Genomic DNA, 9,352 nt, shown 5'->3' on the forward strand with positions numbered 1-9,352 from the left:
GCCAGAGCACAGGAGGAAAATTGGACATCCCAGGGGCAAAAATGCCCTCGGGTTTTTGTGGCAAGGATTAAGCCAACAGGAGAAATGCATCACACACATAAAAACCCTGACGGGAGAAAAAAAAAAATCAGATTTGTGGCACTGAGCAACCTCCCCTGAACACCAGCACTGGATTTATGTGCTTATGATTTATTGGCCCATCCCAGTTTTAGGGTCAAAGAGCAGCAAACCCTCCCCACCCTGCCATGGCAGGAGGGTTGGAAATAAATCATCTTTAAGGTCCTTTCCAACCCAAACCATTCCAAAAGCCTTTCTTTTCCCCCCTCCAGTGATGCCATATGCACACTGTGGCCTGGCTGGAGGTGACAATCATCTGAAATTCCTGCAGGGCTGTGAAATGCTCGGCACAGCAGTGACTTTGGAACCAATTAAATCACCCTCCAATTAAAGCCCCCAGGATCCCTGCAGCCAAAGCTCCTTCACTCCAAGCAGCAGTGGCACTGCCAGCCTGGCCCAAATTTGGGATTCTCAGATCTTTGATGCCATCTGCTGGGTGCTCCTCGTTCAGGGTCAAACTCCAGCAGTTTTCACCCGGAAAAAAAACAACCCTGGTTTTGTATTTTCTTTGGTTTTAAAGACAAATTTAGCCAATTAAGACGTTTTAAAATCACGTTCAGCTCCTCCTAGTGATGGAGGCACAGATTACAGATTGATGCCGACACTGCAACAAAACCAATAAACAACTGTGGCATCAACTGGCTGCATAGATATGGGTTTAGGAACTGTTCAGGGAAATCAGGGATTGAGACTCACCACTGTGACTTGCAGCATTTTTGGGGATCCCCAAATATAAAGCAGTAAATGAATGAAGATGGGGCTTCCAAAAGCTTTTCCTCACTACCCAAGTGTGTTTTTAAGAGCCCTTGTTTGTCCCCTGGCAAATTCCTGACACCAGAGCTAAGGGTGAAACACAGAGGATGACTTTAGGAGCTCCAGGAGGGCTCTTAAAAACACCTGAACAGCATTACTCCTTCATCATGTCCCCTTTTATCCAAAATTCCTTCTTTCCATTTGCTTTAAACCTTTTCATGAGTGGAAAACAAACCCCAGGAAACTCCTAATACATGCCTGCCTTTATTGCCTTAATTAACAATGCAAATATTCCAATCTTGATGCTTTACCAACGGTGTGAAGTCAGAGTTTTCCTGAATAAATAAATAACTGCAATAACCAAAATAAGAAAGTTCTTATTAAATATACAGAACTTTACAGGAAAGTAAAAAAAAAAAAGAAAAAAAATCAAACCGATAAAAAGAAAGGGATGGATTTCCTTTTCTTGAATGTAACTGCAGCAATGTTATCAAAACATTTAATAACCTAAGGAAGAGTTGGGTGTTGTGTTTAGAAAAGCTTTAACTGTCCTCAGCCTCCAGATTTATGTTATTTCCAAACTTTGCATAGAGCTGAACTTTGAGGTCAGACAAGACCCTCTGGATCGACTCCACTCGGGATTCCAACGCTTCGATTTCCTCTTGTAAACTCCTCTGAAAAAGAGAAATAACAAATAAAAATCAACCAATTCTGTACAATAAACTGAGCCAGGTCCGACAGCAACACAGAACCCACAAAGAGCTGCCTCTTTTCCAACTTATCCCCAGGTCTGGCTGCAGGATTTGTGACTTTGGACCACTCAAATCCTAAATCCAATGTGAATTTTAGGCTGTGGGAGCTCCAAAGGATGCCCAGATCAGCCCCAGGCCAGTGCCCAGAGCACTGAGAGCAGCTCCAGACAAACCTTTGCCTCCTCCAGCATCTCCTGTGTCTCCTCCAGGGAGTGACTGATGAAGACATCCCCAATCTGGTAGGGAATCATGTGGGAATCAGCATCATCCAGCAGCATGATGTCATCACAGGCATCCTCCAGGTTCTGGAGCTGTTTCTGTTTGCAAAGACACAAGAAGAGGCTCCTTTGTAAAAGCTTTTCATTGGACTCAGCTGGATAAGAAACTCAGAGAGAATGGATTTGGGGAAAAAAAAATCCCACCCACCACCAGGATATCCAAGAAATCTGGGATTCAGCAATTCAATCCAGTGGAAACTCCTAGTCAGCACTCATTATCTATCATTAACAAACTAATTAACTGTCCAGGCAAGGGCAATACAGCAGATTTAAATGTCACTAATACCTGATCTACTTTTAACATTCTCTATTTCCAAAGCAGTAAGTTCAGAAACCTCATCTCAAGACCCAAGTATTACTTAAACTCACAGCAACTCACTCCTGCTCATTTTCCACCTTCCAGCTGAAAATTAATTCAGGCCAACGAAAAGTTAATGAGCTCTGAAGCAAATATACCTTTTTCACTTCTATTTCTTCTTTCAGCTCTGTGATCCTGCTGGTATTTCTGGCAAACTTGTTAATTTTCTGCTGATCTTCGAAGGTGACATTGACATCTTCTGCAGCCTGCGAGGAGGAGAGGTCAAAAGGAGGATTTCAAGTTTCTTACATTCACTTGAGTCTCACTGCAAGGATACTCCTACAAAGTGTCTGGAAAAAAAAATCTGACAGTCACCACATCCTGCTGACTGCTCAACGTGCCTCTTCAAGGAGATCAGAAATACTCATGTTTAGCTGGGTAACACTCAATTAAAACATTGTCCTGCCTAAAGCCAAAGGGTCCTTGCCATTGAGGCTGAACCCTGCTCTGAGTTTGCTCTGGAGAGAGGCTATTAACAGCCGCAGTTAGTGACATATAGAGCAAATACAGGCTTCACACTGACAGGAGGAGGGTTAGATGGATCTGGGGCAGGAATTGTTCCCTGTGAGGCTGTGAGGCTCTGGCAGTTCCCCAGAGAAGCCGCGGCTGCCCCCGGAGCCCTGGGGCCAGGCTGGACAGGGCCTGGATCAGCCCGGATACTGGAACGTGGCCCTGCCACGGCAAGGGGAATGATGAAACGAGATGAATTTTAAACTCCTTTCCAACCCAAGCCGTGATGATGATTCCATAGCTAACACCCTCTGAGAGAATACATTGTTCCACACACCCGCCGTGCCCCTGCCCTCCGCAAGGCCGCGGCACCAGCGCCGGGACAGAGCCGAGCCCAGCGGCCACGGAGCTGCGGGTGGCGGCGGGCCCTGAGGCCCAGAGGGCTGGAACCTCCCCGGGAGAGACCGAATCCTCGACAAAAAGAATAAATGACCCCCTCAGGCCCGTTCCGGACTCACCGCCTTCTTCATGGTGGCCGCCATGTTGTCGCCGAAGCCTCCCCGCGGGGCTGCACCATCGGCCGCCGCGCAGGGGAGGAGCAGCGGGCATCGGAAGAAGACGAAAAAAGGCGAGGAGAAGCTGCAGGAAGCGGCCGTAAGCCTGTGGAAATCGGGGATGAGCTGTATTCGGCCCGCTGTGGGCGCGGCGGGATGTCCCGGCTCAGGGCAGCGGTGAGGACACCCCCGCGGCCATTGGTACGGCCCGAGACGGGCGGCGGCGCTGCTCCGCCAGGGGGCGCCAGGGGACGGGAATGGACGGGACGGGATCGGGGGGTGATGGGATAGTGGGATAGTGGGGTGATGGGGTAATGGGGTAATGGGATCCGGGGGGTGATGGGATAATGGGATAATGGGGTGATGGGATCATGGGATAGTGGGATAGTGGGATCCGGGGGGTAATGGGGTAATGGGATCCGGGGGGTGGTGGGATAGTGGGGTCATGGGATCATGGGATCATGGGATCCGGGGGGGTAATGGGGTAATGGCATAGTGGGGTAATGGGATCCGGGGGGGAATGGGGTAATGGGATAGTGGGGTAATGGGATCCGGGGGGGAATGGGGTAATGGGATCATGGGATCATGGGGTAATGGGGTAATGGGATCCGGGGGCTAATGGGATAATGGGGTAATGGGATAATGGGGTAATGGGATCCGGGGGGTAATGGGGTAATGGGATCCGGGGGGTAATGGGATGGGGTAAATGGGATCATGGGATAATGGGGTAATGGGATCCGGGGGATAAATGGGATAGTGGGATCCCTGGGGTAATGGGATCCCTGAGGTAATGGGATAATGGGATCCGTGGGGTAATGGGATCATGGGATCCGGGGGGTAAATGGGATAGTGGGATCCGTGGGGTAATGGGATCATTGGATCCGTGGGGTAATGGGATCCGTGGGGTAATGGGATCATGGGATAATGGGATAATGGGATCCCTGGGGTAATGGGATCCGTGGGGTAATGGGATAACGAGATCCGTGGGAAAATGGGATCCATGGGATAATGGGATCCATGGGATGGGATAACGGATGGGATAATGGGATCCGTGGGATAATGGGATGGGATAATGGGATGGGATGAGATAGTGGGATCCATGGGATACTAGGATAATGAGATGGGGTAATGGGATCCATGGGAAAGGATAATGGGATGGGATGGAGTAGGATGAGATACTTAATTCTTCATTCTGAATTCTTAATTCTTAACATTGCCTGAAATAAAATTTTGGGGTTTTTTACTATTCTGAATGCCTGCTCATTTCAAAACTCCTGTTCCAAATCAGTAGGAAAGACAGAATAATAAAAGATACTTCAGGTGGCCCTCAGACTGATGTTACATTTTATTTTGGTGCATCATCATCATGAATTGCTTCCCACTGAGGGAAGAAGTTAATCACCAGATTTCTCCTCAGAGAAGCACTTTGTTATTAATTTCTATAGAAACCTAATCCCAGCTCTAAACCTCTCTTTTCCCCAGAAAAGAAGCTCTCATCTCTCTGGCCACTGTCCTGCCCTTCCCTGAGGATCCTGCAAGGAAAGGACGCAGCCTAAGCCTGGTGATTTCCCTGGCTGGATTAACTGCATAATCCACGGAGCCAGTGCAATTTCCCTCAAGAGGAAAGGAGTGCATTTCACAAGAATTCGATGACTCGAAGGCTTTGAAAATAAATCTTTTTTTTTCTTTTTTTTTCCCCTCTCATGCTCAGGCAAGCTCTGTGTGGTGAGCACTGCCAAGAGCAACTCACTGCAGACCTTTCTTATGTAAATAAAAGTGAAAACAGCTCACGAGTGCAAACAGCCCGGCGTGGAGTAAGAGGAACCCACTGAACCCAGTGCCCTCGTTTCTCTCCCAGTTGCATAAAAGGAACTTGCTCCTTCTTGCTCTGGTCCTTGGTGTTGTTGTTGTTGGGGTTGGCTTCACCTCGCTGGGATCCCGTCCATGCCCTGCCCTCCATCTCACATCTCACACCTCACATCTCACATTCACATCTCACATCTCACATCTCACATCTCAGATCTCACATCTCACATTCACATCTCAAATCTCACATCTCACGTCTCCTCTGAGGCTTTTCACACGTTTTCTCCGTCCTTGCTGGAGCCTTTTGCCATCCAGCTCAGTGGGGAAGAGCATTCCCGTGCTTTTGCTGCCTCAGTGAGGTTTCTGGAGTGCCCCAACTCTTCTCCCCTTTCCCTGAAGTCCCACAGACTTTTCTTGAAGCCCCCACACACCAACAGGGTTTGTGAATTCCAGGTGCACTGGAAATGGGGAGAACTTCATGGGGGTGACGTGGTTGGTTTTCCAGGTTCAGCCTGCATGAAGGGGGTCACTCTGAGCAAAAGTCACATGAATTTGTCCTGGTTTAGTTGTGCCAGTATGGTAAAGGAGGTGGCAGTGATGGACATTCCCAATATTTGATGATTTATTGTGTTCAGTTTCTCATGTCTGCCCTTCTTGTACCAGCACTGCGGGGGGAATGGAGGTTGAAGAAATAAAGATCCTTTTCTCAGGGTGTTGATCTTTTCCAAAAAAAATCTTAGTGGGACAGCTCCTAGTTATTTATATGGCGAATCCTCATGAGAATATTTTAATTCTTTTGTAATCTGAGGGAAGGCAGGCAGGTTTTCTCACCTTTCCGCCCTCATTCTTTCAAAATACCTCGTGTTGGTCAGAAACAACCTCACCGTTTCACCACCCCAGCCTCCTCTATACTCACACCTATACCTATTATTATTATCCTAATAATCATTAAATTATCATTAAATTCCAGTCGGTTCTTTCTGCAAGGCACCACAATAAACTTTATCCCTGGTGGGGGAAAATTCTCCTTGTGCAGTGTCCTGAGGAGCCCAGGGGAGTTTCTGCTGCTCTTTGTGCCTCAGATGGGAGCTGCTTTTGTTTCAAATAAAAGGGGAAAATCTGCCTCTGCCCTTCCTCACCAGCTCTTGGCTTCCCAGTATCAACAGGGAATATTCCAGGTTCCAAAGTCTAATATTAACTTTCATATTAAATATTATTTAATATTAATATGAAAGCGTTAATAAAGGTTTAATAAATATTAAACCCTTAAAACTATTTAATATAAATATTAAACCCTGTATTTCCCTTACTCCACAATTCACCTTGTTCAATCGATATTTCCAGTGCTGGAACATCTCAGTTTTCCAGGAACTTTTTTTGGCCTTTACTGGAGATATCTCTATGGGGCCTGAAGCTGCAGCATCATTCTTTTATTTTTTTATTATTTTTTTTTTAAATTTTTGTGCTTCATCTTCAATGAAAACTGCTCCCCAGCCTCCTGAGTGGAAAGTGAAAAACCCCTTCTCACTTCTCCACTGGTTTCTACCTCGGTCCCACCCGTGCAGGTAGAAATCATTTCCTTTCTAAGAGCAGCCCTGGCAGTGCCGTTTCCAAAATCAATTTGTATTCCTTGCGAAATGCCCCTGAGGAGGAGCAGTGCTCCCTGCACAGCCATCACCTTAAAACACAACAAATTTAGGGGTTTTTTCCTACTGGATCTGAAGCTTCTAAACTTTCAGAGGTCTCTGATGAATGTGTCCTGCCTGTGGCGTTACTCAGCATTTTTTAACGTGCACAAATCTGGTTTTTAATTCTTTTATCTCTGTGTATTTTTGTCCTTTGGATGGGGAAGGTGCTGGCAGTCCCTGAAGGAAGATTTTCCCTCGGGGAAAATCTCATTTGCTGCTTCACCAACCAGAGCAACAAACATAAACCCCATTTTCCCATTTTCCCATTTTCCCATTTTCCCATTTTCCCATTTTCTCATTTTCCCATTTTCATTCATTCAGCACTGGGGACCTGGAAGCAAACCCTGCCCAGGAGAGGGCTGAGCTGAGATCCAGGGCAGGGTTTTTACCTGCTGAAGCAGCTCTAATCTCTCCAGGAGCAGGAACAGGAGGAACCAGGATGTGGCCCAGAGGGGATTGAGTTCAGCCAAGCGTGGCCCTGCTGCCTCGTGCCTGACTCATGGCAAAGGCAGGCAGGGCTTGGATGGGTTGATTTTTAATTTTTTTTATTATTTTTAATTTTTTAATTATTATTTTTATTTTTATTTTTTATTATTTTTTATTTCTATTATTTTTAAATTTAGTTTTTATTATTTTAATTTTTTTTTTTTTATTTTTATTATCTTTTGGCTCTGGAGGACACAGAGGGAGCCAAATGCACCCAGCTCACAGCAATCCACTGCCTAAAGTCCAAATTCATGTCCTTGGAGTTTGACAGGATGGATCCATGGCATATTTTACATTTCTATTACAATTTTCAGCAGAAAACACCCCAGAGCCACCGAGTTGAACAGCAGTGCTCCTTAATAGTGAGAAACATTAAAAATCCCCAGTTTATTTGCTATTTTTTGGAAATTGAGAGACCAGGAATTCATAGCAAATAGTAACTGTGGGCAAGGTGATGATGATATTAATATTATATCATTTTATTTATAATATCATATGATATTTATTTAATATTATAACATCATAACACTATGACATTAGAACATTATAGAATAATGCAATTATTATATCATCATTATGTAATATTATGAAATTAGATTATATTTATTTATGTCGTTATATTAGATTATATTAATATTAATACCAGCACCCCTCCTCTCTAAACCCCTGCGGGGGTGAATTATCCAGGAGGAATTCTCTCCAAGTGGCACAATCAGCAGCTGGGGCTGGGGCTGGTGTCACCTAAACCATGTTTAGAGACAAGGAACTGTAACAGCCCAAAGGGTGATTATCATTTTTAGGGAAAAAAAAAAAAATGCAAAACCTGCCAAGTTCTGAGTATTTCCAAGCTGAATGTCAGAGCATCTTGTGCTGGATCTCGATTTCTTTTAATTTTCTTTTCATTTTCTTTTCATTTTCTTTTCATTTTCTTTCCATTTTCTTTTTTTTTTTTTTTTTTTTTTTTTTTTTTTTTATTTTCTTTTCATTTTCTTTGCATTTTCTTTTCATTTTCTTTCATTTTCATTTCATTTTCTTTCCACTTTCTCCCCGTAAGCTCCTCTCTAGAGGATGCAATGCACGAGGCATTGCTTGCTCCTCCAAAGCAGACCATAAACGTTTATTCACAACAAAAGATGGTCCAATTTTAATTTTTTTAAGCAAGCTTTGCTCGATTTGAGTCAAGAAACCTCTTCATTGTCTGGAGCCATGCACTGACGGAGGGGCTCCTTCAGCAGGTGGAGTGTTGCAATGTTTGTGCCTTTATCTCCCCGCAGGTCGTGGCCAGCTGGAAGATTCCTGAGCTGCTGGAATTTGGGTTTGCATCTGCCCCTCTGTTTGTCTGCATCCCTCTCTCAGGGTTGCCTTGGGCTCAGTTTCCTCAGTTTCTTTACCTTCACCCTGCTGAGAGGAGCAATCACCCAGAGGGTGAGGTAAGAAGAGGAGTTTAGTGTTAAAAACCTGTATTTGAGTAAAAAATAAAGGCTTCTTTCGCTTTCATTTCACGGGCGAACGTGAATAATTTGGAGGTCTCAGTTTCCAGAGCCATTTCAGTTTCTCTTCTGGAGAATGGGAATTACTCTGCTTTCCCATCAATATGTATGAAACTCAAAGATCCTCAGCTGGAAAAGGAATTAAGAGAATTAACACAGAATTAAAAGGGCATAAACAATCACGAGCCAACCCTGCAATAACAACCCGAGTTTGCAAGTTCAATTTGTCTTTTCCCACATTGTGAAATATTTTTCCCGTTAATCCTCTTGTTCTCCTGTGGCACTCCAGGGGTTTGTACCGATTTTGAAAACTCAAGAGTTTTCACCAAAAAAAAAAAAAAAAATTAAGGCCAAATTAGCAAAAATTTTTTCCCAGCCAGGAGAAGGAGCAGAGCTCAGGAGAGAGGAGATGTGTAATGTGGCACAGAGCAAACCTCCCGGAGCTACAGGCATTAAGGATGGAAATCCACTCCCAGCATAAAGCTGCTCCCCACTGAGGAGTTATTTCGGTGATATTTGAGCTATTTGAAGGGAACTACATGAAAACACTCAGGTCACTTTGCAGGAGCCTTGAGGTTTTGATCTGGAAGTGGAGATGTTGTTTTTAATGAGCTTCCCAA

General features: G+C 44.8%; 1 protein-coding gene across 1 annotated transcript; it reads right to left on the reverse strand.

The window, feature by feature from the left end:
- Positions 1–1,121: 1,121 nt before the first annotated feature.
- Positions 1,122–3,343, reverse strand: PFDN4 (prefoldin subunit 4). Its single transcript, XM_066330985.1, has 4 exons — positions 3,227–3,343; positions 2,357–2,464; positions 1,796–1,939; positions 1,122–1,544 (listed from the first exon to the last, which is right to left on the reverse strand). The coding sequence occupies exons 1-4, from the start codon at positions 3,248–3,250 to the stop codon at positions 1,413–1,415; spliced, it is 408 nt and encodes a 135-aa protein (XP_066187082.1). The 5' UTR covers positions 3,251–3,343; the 3' UTR covers positions 1,122–1,412.
- Between the last annotated feature and the right edge of the window lie 6,009 nt (positions 3,344–9,352).

Source organism: Sylvia atricapilla, chromosome 16 (assembly GCF_009819655.1).
Source record: "Sylvia atricapilla isolate bSylAtr1 chromosome 16, bSylAtr1.pri, whole genome shotgun sequence".
Taxonomy (NCBI): Eukaryota; Metazoa; Chordata; class Aves; order Passeriformes; family Sylviidae; genus Sylvia; species Sylvia atricapilla.

Coding starts and splice junctions, on each gene's coding strand:
- PFDN4 (XM_066330985.1), bottom strand. CDS start 3,250: ATGGCGGCCACCATGAAGAAGGCG. Junction 2,465..3,226: donor CGGCCACCATGAAGAAGGCG/GTGAGTCCGGAA, acceptor TCCTCCTCGCAG/GCTGCAGAAGATGTCAATGT. Junction 1,545..1,795: donor AGATGCTGGAGGAGGCAAAG/GTTTGTCTGGAG, acceptor TCTCTTTTTCAG/AGGAGTTTACAAGAGGAAAT.